The sequence below is a fragment of the Heloderma suspectum genome, chromosome 4 (genome assembly GCF_057233095.1).
Source record: "Heloderma suspectum isolate Gila_16-S chromosome 4, 16-S_ref, whole genome shotgun sequence".
NCBI classification, from domain to species: Eukaryota; Metazoa; Chordata; class Lepidosauria; order Squamata; family Helodermatidae; genus Heloderma; species Heloderma suspectum.
Genome location: NC_139461.1, coordinates 236,767,974 through 236,782,705, shown reverse-complemented (window position 1 = coordinate 236,782,705; position 14,732 = coordinate 236,767,974). Strand labels below are relative to the sequence as shown.

Below are 14,732 nucleotides of genomic sequence, written 5' to 3'. Positions count from 1 at the left end.
CCCCAGGGCTGCTCACATGGTGCTTAACTTGATAAGTTTTTATTTCCCCAGGCATATAATAGACTTTTAGCTGCTGTTTTTATTCCGGTGCTGTTCTGCTGATTGGTTTTTATTCCATTTTATTTTGAGTGTTTTAGCTGGTTTTATTATGGTTTTTACTTATATTTTTAATAAGCTCTTTTGAGAACCTTGATTTAAAAGCAGGGTAGGAATAATTTAAAATCCATTAATATTCTGTTCATTAATATCAGAATTAATGGTAACCATGGTGGATTGATTTAAATCAAGGTGATTTAAATAAATTTAAATCATGACTTAAATCAGCAAGAAAAAAGGTTGATTTAAATCACTGATTTAAATCAAGTTTCCCTTTGAAACATTTTCATATATTTCCTGAACTATGGTGCAGATCTGACCACTAAACCATGTTACAACTAACTAGAGCATTATTTACACTGTTTACACTGCTTCATTCTAGCAAGCAGGCTTCACATCTCTTTGCCTCAGTGGGCTGGTTTGCATGATCAACGCACCCTACTCTGGTTTATCTGGTTGCAGTGCATGCCAGTGGCCATTTTGAATATTCAAGCCACAGTGGGTGGGCACCGTGGCTTATCATGTTGTCTGAACCTGGCAAGGGTGAGTTGTTGGTGTGGTTAACAAACTACCCACAACCCTAAAACAGCCCATGGTTTGTGGGTGGTTTGTTAAGCATGCCAATAAACCATCCTCGCTGGGTTTGGGTGACCTGATAACCCACAGAGACCACACACCATGGCTTGAATATTCAAATTGCCTGCCAGCACATGCCACAACTCATCGTGGCTTCAATAAGTCAAATTGGTGTGTGGTGATCATGTGACCCAGGTCACTGTATATATTTTGCATGCTTTCCTTTCTTTTATCTATAGAGGAAATGTCTTTAATATTCTGATATAGGGTCTTTCTTATGACCAGCATCCATTACAGTTTGAGATTAAAAGCACAATCTTATACATATCTCCTCATAAATAAGTTCCATTGAGTTCATTGGGGCTTACTCCCAGGTAAGAGGATATAGGATTGCAGCCTTAATATAAGAATACATGAAGATGCACACTGGACAATGTTGTCTTCTCATTTTCTTTCCAATGTTGGTCCTTCCTGCTGCACTCTATCTTGCCCCAGCCTCAGAAAAAACAAAGTAGCGAACAAAAATAAAATGCCAATGACTGATAGGTCAATCAAGGTTTGATAGTTACAGGGCTGAAAAAATTCCAATTGTTTTTAATCCCATGTTTTTAAGCATTTATTGTTATTCACACTCATATTGTCTTTCTGTTTTAACTAACTCCTTTGCCTTGCTTGGTCCAGCTCTGCCACCACATAAGAGTTCAGAGGAGGGCAACAAAGATGATCTGGGGACTGGAAACAAAGCCCTATGAAGAGAGACTGAAAGAACTGGGCATGTTTAGCCTTGAGAAGAGAAGACTGAGGGGAGATATGACAGCGCTCTTCAAGCACTTGAAAGGTTGTCACAGAGAGGAAGGCCAGGATCTCTTCTCGATCATCCCAGAATGCAGGACATGGAATAATGGGCTCAAGTTATAGGAAGCCAGATTCCGGCTGAACATCAGGAGAGACTTCCTGACTGTTAGAGCAATATGACAATGGAACCAATTTCCTAGGGAGGTGGTGGGCTCTCCCACACTGGAGGCATTCAAGATGAGGCTGGACAGCCATCTGTCAGTGATGCTCTGACTTGGATTCCTGCATTGAGCAGGGGGTTGGACTCGATGGTCTTGTAGGCCCCTTCCAACCGTACTATTCTATGTTTCTATAAGCACAGAACAACAATTCTATCTAACCTATGTCTTTGAACATGTGACTTTAGTCAGAGAAACTGAAAGCCCAGAACATTCAAGAAGCAAGAGCTGCTCCCATCTCCTCTAGCTATGGGATATGAATGTCTCTGGTGGGAATCTGCCTAGAAGAATACTTTAATTTATCTGTCCCTCCAGTAAAAATATTCCCATGTTCTCTTATTTATTATTTGGCATCTTTTGCAGGTCACGTTGACTGTTCCTAGAGGTTAACAAGAACTTGTGCATGTTACTTTTTTGCTAATATTATCTTTGACTTTTACTAGGGAATATGATACAGCTTCTGAAGTGGAGCAAACCCCCTTTTTGTGAAACATTCACTTAGGAATGTTCAACTGCACTTACATGAGGATACATAGCACTGAATGAAATCACAGTTTATGTAGCAAAGACTTGCATGTGTTCAAGTAGATAACATTTTAGAGACGAAAGGGAAAAGTTGATTTCCTTATCTTTTTGTGTTCTTTCTCTGAATTTCAGTATAATCTCATATAATGGATTTCCTTGAATTTCCTTGGTCTTGAAGACTACCTTAAATTTACTGCAGCTCCATTAGCAGAACCAGGAGGGGTGTGTGATTCCCCCTCTCCCCCACAGCCTCCCATGTGACTTCAAAATGTGCTCTGCAGGTTTGGAGAGATTTTCAGACAGCATGGAGGGCTGTAGGGGGCAGGAGAGAGGGAGAAAGTACCATTACACTAACAGACATCCATTAGCACGATGTTGATTTTAACCCAATGATAGGGCTGTCTTTGGGTTAACATTATTTTTTTTGAACCAGTGATGTTTTTGTCTACTTGCATCTGGTTGAAGGTGGAGCTACACAATATATATTCAGGCAACCCCATCTGCAAAGGTTTACCAGCTGATTTCTAATTTGCTTACGGCTTGGGAGATGCCTAAGGTGATCTGGAGCAGGCAGCCACTGAGAAGTGTTCTGGATATAAGCCTAGAAAAGGGGTTTCTCAGGTGTCTACTCTGGTATTTTCATCGAAAAGCAAATTCTTGCCAAAGGGCAGTGCCTAAATTTTATAATTTGCTGAGCAATCTGTAGCAAAAGATGGCATTCAAGATTGATGTTCATTGATGCCATGGTGAGGAAGATGTAAAGCAACGGGATAGGGAGTTTCTTTCTTGACATAATTAGAATAACTTCCATGCATTTGTTAAGCCTTTCCTGTTGGGTATCATCTGCAAGAAATAGTAGGAAGATGCAGATATTGGCAGGATGATGATACAAACAACCAGGTAATTTCAAAACCATGGTAATTTACCACTGGGCAAACTGTCATCTATATCCACCCTGTCTCAGAGATGGGTGAAACCCAACCATCTTGATTCAGAATGGGTTGGGTCTTTTCAAGGCTTTTTGGAAAATTCTTGGAATTCTCAAAAGCTTGGAAAGACCTCTTCTAGGGGAGCACCTTCACTCCCCAATGGCTCTCTTTGTCTACTAATTCTCTTTCCTTCCCCCAAATCCACCAAGTTGCAGAGGTGGGGGTGGGATAGCAACTGAGAGGGCTTGCATAAGCCTGAGGCTCTTCCTATGTTTCCAGTCCTCTGTAATGAAGGCTTTTGAACACAGTCAAACCCTATGTTGTCCACTGGAACTCTGGGAATTGTAGTTTTTTTATTCGTCCTGGTAAATGAGTAAATGGGAATTTAAAAACAAACAACCCTATACTTGCCAATGTTCATGTCTGCAGAATTAACTGAGCACGCAGCCTTGGCATTCACCTCATTCAGTATCAACTCTTCCACATGCAATTTGGTAAGTTTGTGTAAGCGCGAGACAGAGAGGGTGGGAAAGCAGGAAAACCAGTAGGGCTAGTGATGAACATTACAAGTTCAGGTGAAATTGGGAGGGGGAGCTGGACAAGTCTTGCTATGGCGAGGTCATTTCATTTCCAAAATTCTTCTCCATGCCTCAGAACAGTTCTTATTACCTATGTATTGGCATGAACTAGGCAGTTATTGACAATGATGGAACAGAAGGGTGTTTTGGAAAGTAATAACAATTTTCAACATTGAGAGCAGCCATTTTACTGTTTTCCTTCTGAAAATATCCATATGTATCTATATTGTTTTAACAAAGGTAGAGACCTTCCTGAACAGTTCAGTCCAGTTTATTGCTCAATAGCCAACCAGGCTTTTGCATATACATCAAACTCAAAACAAAACAAGAAAGAATACAATATGTTAACATGCAAGGAAATCAGACTAAGTATAATAAGAAAATAAGAAAAAATGTAACAAACCATTGACAACTGATTTGTATACTAACATTATTAAATTAATTAAAATAGCTCAGTGTCCAGTGTTCCCGCCTATCAAAATAAAATACTTTCTCTTCCCTAAAGCTAACTTAGGGCACAATCCTATGGCTGCTAGACAGCGGCTAGATGGCCACAGGATTTTTTGGTTTATGGGAACTGACTTCGGAGCCAGTGCTCCGGGGTCAATTCTCAGAAAACCGCCCCCTCGCCCCTGCCCCCACTGCCTTGTAAGAAGCGCAGTTCGTCCCTGGCTCCATGCTCGTAAGAGCAGTGCAAAGTAGGGAAAAGGGGGTGCTCCTCGCGGAGGAGATGGTGGAAGCATCGTTATGATGCTTCCTATCCACCGTCTGTCCTTCCTCCCCCCTCTGACCCACCCCCACCTAAACAGCCGAAATTGGCCATCTAGCCGCTAATGCAGGGTGGTTGGAGCGTGGTGGAGAAGATCCCCTCCATGCTCTGCCTGCCCTGCATTGGATAGTCAGTCACCTCTGAGTTTGGAGGCGGCTGACTACCCCCACTGGATTGCGCCCTTAACAAATTTAACAGTACAGTATTTCACAAAATAATCTGTGTCGGCCAATAGGGATACAATTTTGTTTAAAGGGATGTTAACTCTTAATACCAGCAGTAAGGGGTCAAGCTACTGAAACCTCAAATCTAAGTACAATGGGCGCTCCAAAATAAAGTCAACAAAATCCTTTATCATCTGGCATCCAACTGGACAATGTGTTGGCAACTGTAGCATCTCATAACCTTCATTAACTTCAGGGTGTTAATTTGCATGTAGGTAAGAGCCATCTAAAACCATCTGGGCAGATAAAAGACAAATATAGGGGCAGTTTCCCAAGAGGGGCTGGACAGTGTTCTTTCTGAACAGATGTTACATTTGATCAAATTGACAGCAAATGAAATATAGATTAAATCCCAAGTCTCTACCTTTGCTATTTGTATGCTGCCCTGAGATCTTAATGATATAGGGTGGGACACAAATGTTATAAATAAACAAACAAACAAACAAACAAATGATTCCTTCTCTTAATTATAACCTCTGTTAAATTAATGTAACAACATTTTGTTTCCTGCCTTCCTAGTTACAGAATCTTCCTCTTGTATAAATTCCCAACTAAACTATTAATCTGATTCTCATAACTCCCCTTGACTTCTGTTGCAGTTTAGATTAGTGCCTTTTTGCTCAGGAAAATGTTGTTTATTTGTATTTATTTATTTAGAGAGCAATCCTATGGCTGCTAGTCAGCCATAGGATATGTCAGTTCCCTGAGAACTGACCTTCCCCCTCCCCCGCACTGCCTCACAGGCAGCTTGAAACGGCCCTGCACTCCATGCTCAGAAGAGGAGCGTGGAGTGGTTAAAATGGGGTGTTCCTGGGGGCGTTCCAGGGCGGGGAAGGCAGAAATGTCAGTACGTCACATCCAAAATGTCGTCCGGCAGCCACTTCCCCTGCTCCACCTTCCCGCGGCTAGACAGCCGATTTATGCAGGGCAGCTGAAGCTCAGAGGAGATGACCCTCTCCGCACTTCTCTTGCCCTGCATTGGATAGGTGATCACCTCTGAGTTCGGAGGCAGCCACTTATCCCCATAGGATTGTGCCCTTAAATATGTTTACTACGTAACTTTTTTTTTTCAAAAAAGAGCTTCTTGCAAGTAACATTAACTACACCATAAAAAATTGTTGTCCCCTCCACTATGAATTTCTATAGAGTATGCACTTCATGGTATCAACATTCTGCTATCGGCACTTAAGATATCTTTGTTGGAAATTGATTCATAATGAATTAAAATTGTCACAAGTTCAATGGCTGGCTTAGCTGGGCAGCATACTTTACCCTATGCAGGCCCAGTAAGCTTTCTTGTAAACGGCCCTGAGAATATGGTTGAAGGATGGTATGAAAATAAAAATACCTATAATAAATAAATAAACTTGAAACCACAAGAGCAAGGGATAGGGTAGCCAGATTTCATGCTGTTGTGAAGTTTCACAGGAATTTTTTTGCCACCAGTTTATCATGTATTTATCCAATATCCCAGGTCTTGTATCCATATAACCTTAAAGATCTTTCTGTCTTGCCAGTCCACTCCTAAATCTTAAAACTAAGTTGCTTAAGAAGAGAGGCAGATTCTTATGTGAGGTAGGTGCAGTGCTTATTACTAAAGATACATTTTCAGCCTTGTTGCCACATGGCAATATTCTGTTGCCATTTTGTGTTGTCCCTTAATAACCACTGTGGCTCAAATGGTTTCATTTTGTCTGAAAGAAAGGCTGGAAAGAGCTGGCAAACTAGACAAAATACACTTGAAAGTTCCTGCCAAAGCCCTCTATTGAAATGGACAAGGATGTACTTCTGTACACTGGTGAACAAGGATGTGCGTCTGTATTCCTTTATACACTGGTGTGGGACCTCCTGAAATTGTCAGTGCTCTATCTTTTGCCAGTCATTATTGTTCTGGAAAGGGTTGCAGATGTGTGTAGAAACCAGTGGTGTAGTGCTGGCAGGTCACACCGGGACTTCACTCCTGCACTTTTATTGCAGCCGGCTCCCAGCCAGGTTAGTCTGCTATGGGAGGAGGAGGGAGCAGAGGAAGGGAGTGCAGGTGACGCCAGACAAAGGGGGTGAGAGAGGGAGCCTAAGGGAGCTCTGTATCCTCCTCTCAGCACCCCCTATTCTCCTCCTCAGCTCTCAGCTTCTCCACCTCTCCCCGCTTTGCTCCGTACCTGCACGCCCAGCGCTGCCCTTGTCCTGCAGCACTGGCCATGGCAGAAGCAGGAGCGTGTGTGTGTGTGTGTGTGTGTGTGCGTGTGTGTGTGCGCCACCATTGTTTACTTGTGGGGCAGGGCAGGCAGCTGGAAGAGCCCTAGAGTGGTCACTGCTGCTGCTATTGCAGTTACTCTCCCCGAAGCGCCAAGCATGGGACAGGAAGAGTGGTGAATTCCCCCCTGCCCCATCCAGAGAGCCCACCTGGGCAAGGCAGCCTTGCCCGGAAAAGGGTTAATTTACCCTCTCTTGCAGCCCACCTTCTCTCGCTCCGAGATGGAGAGATGGAAGAGCTGCCCGCCGTGCCTGTGCCTGAGCCTGCGCCGTTGCCATCTGGTTTCGGGGAAGGATGGGAGCACGTGGGCCAGGCTAAGTTGCTTGATGGAGATGCTGATCATGATTGTCAATCCTGTGCCCCCAGCAAGCCCAGCCAGTCATAGAGTGACGGCAACCCAGCAGCCCTGCGCCTGAGAACACGATGGCCAACAACAGACTCAGATAGGTCAGCTCAGTCAGTCTGTTGGGTGGCGGTGGTGGCGGCCAAAAAAGGCAGCAGGGTGTGGGTTGTGGTTTGAGCTGTTTGAAACTTAATTTTTGAATATACAAACTATTATTATCAGTATTATGTTCCTCTTTTTCCTCACACCATTTAGATATAAAGTGCCTTTAGGAAGTAAGGGTGTGGAGATGTGAATGGCCTAGATCCTTGTCCTCCTCTTGAAAATATGCCCCCATTGTTTTGCATCTTTTATTTAAAAACCCACATGCAGCTGATTTACATACCCTTAACTGAGGTTTGTTGGGGGAGGGGTCATTATTGCATAACCCTTAAAACTCTTGAGGCTTAAACTTGTTCTTGGCAGTTCTCCAAACTATATCCCAGCAGCCAGAGCCAGCTAGAGCACCATTTTTTCTCACTCCCACATTTTCAGGGCAGGAAAGGAGAATAGAGCCACAGCAATACACCAGCTCCCTCGGTAAGTGTGTTTAGGATTGGTGCCTTTTTGTGCTTTACCGGGGTGTGTATGTGGAGAATTGTTATGGAAAAGTTTCTTTCACATCTTGAACATGAAAAAGATGGAGGTAGATGGGCGGTGCAAATGAGAAGCAAGATGGTGTCTTGTTCAGCTATTGAATTATTAATATTCATTGTAAGAGTTGGTCTGGGCCACTTTTTAGGATTTATCACACAGTCCTATGCATGTTTACTCAGAAGTCAGTCCCACTATGTTTAATTGCCAGTTGGGCTTTCTCCCAGGTAAGTGTGCATAGGACTTCAGCCTTAGCTGCCTTCCCAAGATTTCTCTAAATTTAATTCAAAATAAACACACATTGGATTGCACTGTTAATTCTTGAACATTAATTTCTACACTAAGCAGAATTGCCAAAGGCAACTTGCTCTGTCAGCTACAATTTTTGGTACAAGGTTGGCATGGCATGAGCAAACAAACCCTGGTGGAGGGAAGGGAAACAGAAAAAAAATCAGTGGGGGGGAGAGGAGAAAGAAGGTGTGTGTGTGTGTGTGTGTGTGTGTGTGTAGTTCAATCCACCTGGTGTGTGAATGTTTCTGTTGGGGGAGGGGAGAGATGTAATGAAGGAGCTTAAGGAAGGCCAGTGGTTAATGTTGGGGTGCTAAGGGAGTGTGCAAGGGGGCTGTTTAAATGAGAAGGGATCTGTCCATGAAGGCTGAGTTGAGAGGGTGAAGCTTCCATAGAGTATCATATTTTGAAAACCTAAAATGTTGGTGTCTGGGTGGGTGGGTGGGTGGGTGAAAAAGATTTTAACACCCCTGCATTTTTTCTCAGACATCCAATTGAAATACCACTGCCTTACTCTCAGCTGCACTGTTTTTGGATCCCAGCTGAAGGTTGTATATCTTACAAGGTTGTACAGTCTTAGAAGGGGGCGTGGCTGTGACTGTCATGAAGGGACCTCTGAATTTGCCACTACGCTACTGGTAGAAACACACCCTGAGCAAATGTGGCAATAGTCAATTTCCAGTAAGATATAATGATCAGAGAGGTTAGACCAGGAGTAGACAACCTGGGGCCCTCCAGAAGTTGTGGACTACAACTCCCATGATCCCTGACCATTGATTATTTTGGATGGGGTTTGTGGGAGTTGTAGTCCAAAACATCCGTATGGTGCCAAGTTGTCTATCCCTGGGTTAGACATCAGCCCAACTGCGTGTATTCCTTAAGTACATGGATACATTGGTACCATGAAACAGGATCCTCAAACCAGAAATCTCTGTATAATCATGAGCATTTTATTGAACTGGTTGTCTGAATTGTGAGGAGGCAGGACTCAGAGGACGGAGTCTAAGAGCAAATCACAGTGCACTTCAAAGTAAGATCACATGGGAGCCCAATTCTAAATGTACTATATTCTCCTGTAACCGTTATGTGCAAAGATGTAGATTCTGTAGTTTCCTTGATGAATACTCGGTCAGTACCTGAAATGAATGAACTATCATCCTCTAGCAGTTAGAGGAGCTTGACTACCCAACTATATCCCAAAGTTTCTGAAACAAGCCAGGTGACAGAAACAGAACAAACTGATAAAACTTTATGCATAGAACATGGGTCGAACGTGTTCCCATAGTCTATACTTCCAGGCATATTTCTAGAATATTTCTGCAAAAAATGTACACATGAACCCAAAGCATCAGAAAGGGTTGCAGTTCTTCCTTTCCTGAGGGCAGAACTAATTGACTCTCCAAGAAAAAATGTTGTCAGGCAGGTGCTGAGGTTGTAGTATCTGCCCTTTGGTTTAACTTGTGTATATGTTTTTTTTATTTTTTAGATTTTATGTATGTATGTATTTATTTAATTTCTATACCGCCCAATAGCTGAAGCTGTCTGGGCGATTCACAAAAGCTAAAACCACAAAGTGCACCATAAAACAATATAACATATGAAAGCTTAAGTTTTTCATAATTATTCAGCCCTTGAGGGATGCACACTAGAGAAGATTCAATTTCTTTCTGTCTGTGTAAACATGTGGCTGCAGCTGGAAAATGTGAAGGTGGACAGATTGTACATGTATCTGCTCTTTCTGCTCTGTTCCCTGTTTGGGTGGTCTGTTGGGAGTTCAGCAATTAGACTAAGCATTTCTCACTTAATTGTCCAGCAGCTAGATTGACCGTAGGTTTTCAGAGGAAAGTTCCACATTTGTGCAAGTATTTAGCTTGACACAAAAAGTGTGTAGTTTATTGAGCTTGCTGTGCTTAGCTGTAACTGTTTGTGTTATTGCTGTTGTACTTTTATTATTATTGAATTGTTGGCAGTGATTAGGCATTTGAATCTCGGTTTCCTTACAACAAGGAATAATATGTTTTTAACTCTTTCAGCCTGAGGCCCAGTGTGTGTTCTGGGATGAGGGGAAATTAATTTCTTGTACTTGTAAAGTGCTGGGGTTATCTGTGATGTGTTGCCCCATCTGGTACAAAGATTAGTGGAAGATAGCATCTTGTCTGTTATGTTCCCATACCTCAAGAAACATTCTGCTTCCCCTAAATGAATAAAATACCTCTGCTTTTATCATTTTAGTTGGGATAGTTCATCTCTCTCTGTTTAGAAAAATCCATTAATTGATCAGTATTCTTGGGCAGTGAAGTTTCTTTAGGCTTCTGCTGCTCTTAGTTTCAGATGAGGCTGTCTTTATGTTATCCAGGACAGCAGTGGTTCCTCAAACTTTGTTAATGGTGATCCATTTGTCAGTGTATTTTTTTATTTGTGTGAATTAACATTTATTAATCCTTACTTAAAAATAAGTAAGGATTAATAAATGCTTAAATATTAAACATCTTATCTAGAAATGTAAAACTTCTCAATTGTGGATGTACAAAATAAAACCTTTATACCTCATATATACCATATATACCATGGTCATATTTTTGGAAATTTAAAAGATCTGCTTGACTATCAATTTTGGACATCTCCAAAGTAGAACATATAAAACTGTCCTCCTCTGATATTATCATGCAGAATTCAAAATTATTCATTTCTGAATTCATATATGACCAAATTTGGCTGTCTTATAAACCAGGCTAGGAGTTAGTTATCATTTTGAAAATGCATATACTTCTTGTTCATTAAGTCTGAAGAATTTTGAGTTTATGGCTGTGGATAATCCCACCTGCTTCTGAAGTTGTATGAATCTTATGAGGCTTGAACCCCATATTTCTGGATGTGTAGCTTGGCTCTAAATCCATGCAGTAATAGCCACTTTGAGAGCCTATTTTAAGTTAGTCAAGAGGAACATAAATAAAAGGAAGTTTTGTACAGCTCAGGGAGACATTCTATATTACTGATTGACCATCACCACTCCTCTGGGGTGGTTGGGGAATTATTAGTATTTGCAGAATTCAAAGCAGGATTGGATTTGTATTAATGGTAGTTATATGTAGGTGTGTTTAAATTTTAAGTTTACAGAATGCTATGTGGAGTTTTTAAATCCTATACCCAGTATTTCAAAATTTCCAAACAGCATCTCTTATGCAAGCCTCTTATTTTTAAATAAAAGTGTATCTGCAAAGTGTCTTGTGCTACACTGTGTTGCTTTTAAAAAAATACAGTATGCTATTCCAAAGGTCAGTGTATGGCCCTTCAGTAAGGAACAGTACCACTGAGTTTCATTTATGCTTGAAAGAGGCTTAAAACTCAGCTTTCAGAACAAGAGGGTTCCTGGTTGTTTGCATACAATGTCTGTTAATGCACATAGGACTACAACATTTCTGCAACAAAGGGCTGAGAACCCCATCCATTTGATCCCCACCACAGGAGACTGATGTTTGTTGTGAATTCCGTTTCTCAGGAGATGCAAGTAGCAAATTCTACAATACTTAATCTTCAACTGAAGTCACTGGAATTTAGAGTGTTCAGAACTTCCTGTCTTAAGTGTGTTATAACTTCACCCCTGTAGACAAAGCTGCTTCTTGCCTATTGCAAACTTGGACTATGTTCACACAATCAGTGCAGCTTGTCATGGTTTATTTAAGCCATGATGAGCTGCAGCGCCCATGGACACCATCCTGAATACTCAAACCAGGACTGCGGCTTGTCGTGTTGTCCTAACCCAGGGACTGTGGGTTATGTGAGGGTTAAATAACCCTCATAGAACCCATGGCCTGTATAACCCTTGCAAAACCCATGGTGCCCGGGTTTGGACAACACGACAAGGTGCAGTCACAGCTTGAATAGTCAAGATGGCTTAAATAAATGGTGTTTCTGGCATAGTGGGTCTGTTCAGCTGTATTCTGGCTGTGTTTATCTCTTTTTGCCCAGACATGTAGATAATATGGAGCGGGAGTGCAGGGAGGGTTTATAAGCACTTGCTTTCAGTCATGTGCTCTCCTGATTTGGCTAGTGATTTGTCTTGTCAATTATCTTCTAAAAGAAAAATGTAATATTTTTCTTTTAAAATATCTGTTCTAATAAAAATGATATTGAATGCTACCCGGTTTCTCAAAACATAATATTGTTGTCTTCGTTTTTAGAATTGCGGGGGGGGGGGGTGAGGTGATGGAATTCATTTGAAAGTTCGTTTGGAGACTTCATGAGGAAGAGTAAATCCAATCTGTAAATTGCACATCAACACCTGAAGCAGCTGGAAGCAGACAGCTGGGATGCTACTGTCTCTAGTTTGCTGAGCCAGAATGCAATTTGGGTTGAGATTTGAGACTGCCAGATGGAACAGTGTGGGAAGCTGTCAGTACTCTTGCTATATCCTTCTGTTGTATCCTTTTTGAGTAAGAAGGCAGTGGTTACATAGAGTTGATGGCTGTGCTTTATACATCTAATACATAAGTGGGAATATCCCTGCTCAATCAAAAATAATTCTTCTGGGATGCTGTGCACTGTTTCCCTGAAGAAACACATATTATAATGCGTTTTTTTTTAATTAAATGAAGGCTTTGCATTTAATTGTGGTAGGCATTAGAAAATGTTTTGTAACAGGGTGAATTATCATTATTCTGAGAATTTGCAAAATACTTGACCCGTGTCCAGAGTCAAGTTGAGAAAGGTATATACAGAAAAGGGCCTAATCCACTGAAAGAAAAAAATGCATTCTTATTGTTTTACGATCTCTTTCTATAAAATTCCACCCAAAGAGCTTTGGCTATTGGGTGGTATAGAAATGTAATAAATAAAATTAAGAAACCAGAAAAGTATTTATGCAGAAGTACATTTGGTGAGATTTTGTTGATGTATTAACCATGCTGTTACTTCCAGCTTAGAAACATTTTTGCCCTTCACAACAGAGTTTCTGCTCTTTGATGGGGCACCTGGATAATGAAGACTCTTGTTGCCTTAATTACCTGAAGTCTCCTGCTTTTGTCTTTCAGAATATGACAAGCTGGGATTTCTCCTGAAGCTGGATTCCAAATTGTGAGTAGAACTGTGGAAGGGCTTTTTCTGGATCTGGCATTATTGGTTTCCTCTGGAGATAAAATTAATTCTGAGCCTTTGCTATGTGAGGTAGTGCTCAGTGCTTTACAAGTGCGGCACAAAATAACAAAGGTAGTTGGTGGTTTCTTGCTGTTTAGCTCACAGCTTTATTCTTGCTCAACAGGACAAATCCAAAATCACACACATTTTGTTCTTGATAGTTGATTTACAGTGCAATCCTATGCATATTTACCCAGAAAAAGAGTTCAGTGGGACTCACTCCCAGTTAAGTATGTATAAGATTGCAGCCTGTGATCCCATGCACATTTACTTGGGAGTAATCTCAACTGAACACAGTGGGACTTTTCCCCAAGTAAATATTCATTAGTTCAGTCTGCATGAGTGTATTATTTACTCTGGGCTTAAGAAAAGCTTGTCACCTTGCTTTGTGCAAGTCATAAATTTAAAAACAAGATAACTAAATTTAAAAGAAATGGCAGATGGCATCCACTGAATGGGGCAGAAACTTAAGATTCCTTCAGATTTGGATACTGACATCATTGAATGGGCTTGATCAGTAGAGTCGGCGTTCTGTAGGCCAGGTGTGTAGTAAATTAGTAAACCACTATTATGGTATTCTAATTTAAATCCTTGGAATTAAAGGTTTTCAGTAAAGACTAGTTCATGTGCCAACTGACCTAGTGATAGAAGCTCCTTGTTGCTCATGCATACTAAGGGGCTTTTTCAATCCCAGTCCACAGTACAGAGTATTCTTAAAGATACTAGAATAGAAGTAGTAAGGACATACTGAGTTATCTGAAAAATGCAGTGATAGATGTAGGGGAAATGATAGAATTGAATTTGAACAGGCAGTTTCAAATGTTCAGACTTCCTCAGTTGTGAGAACTTACCTTACACATAGCCCAAACTTGCAATAATGAAATAGTGTTATTCAACAACTGCCAGCAATTGGATGTAATACTGTGCTTTTTCTGTTTGCTTCATTTCATAAATAGCCAGCACAGAGGTATAAAATAGTTGTGAAATGAAGACTAGGTTGAAGTAAGCCATAACCAGCATTAAGTTCCCAAAGAGTAGCCATGTTAGTCTGTTGCAGTCAGAAGACATATAAAACTGTGGCATTATAAACCACGCTGACCAGTTTGTGTCATGAGGTGTTTTCACAGGTTGAGGCAGCTTTCAATAGCTTAATTAATATTAAAAAACTGGATGATGGTATATATGTGCATATGTACACATATGCATGCACACACATTCATATGTGTTAGGACCAGCATTCTGTTATTTCAGTTCTTCATGTGTTCTTCCTTTTGGTTGTCCCTGATGCCCCCCGTATTTCTCCACTGGTTTTCATGTCATTTTTTTTTTGTAATCTGATGGCATCTGGCAGTGTGCTACTGCTTCAGGTAC

At 41.2% G+C, this 14,732-nt stretch overlaps 1 protein-coding gene across 9 annotated transcripts in view; it reads left to right on the top strand.

Moving 5' to 3' along the window:
* ST3GAL3 (ST3 beta-galactoside alpha-2,3-sialyltransferase 3) overlaps positions 1–14,732 on the top strand; it is a 250,057-nt gene that overhangs the window by 47,844 nt on the left and 187,481 nt on the right. For all 9 annotated transcript variants that reach the window (XM_084852774.1, XM_084852769.1, XM_084852770.1 and 6 more), the window contains one exon: positions 13,259–13,301. In XM_084852774.1, the coding sequence (XP_084708900.1) occupies positions 13,259–13,301 (43 nt within the window). The remainder of the gene's footprint in view (positions 1–13,258; positions 13,302–14,732) is intronic.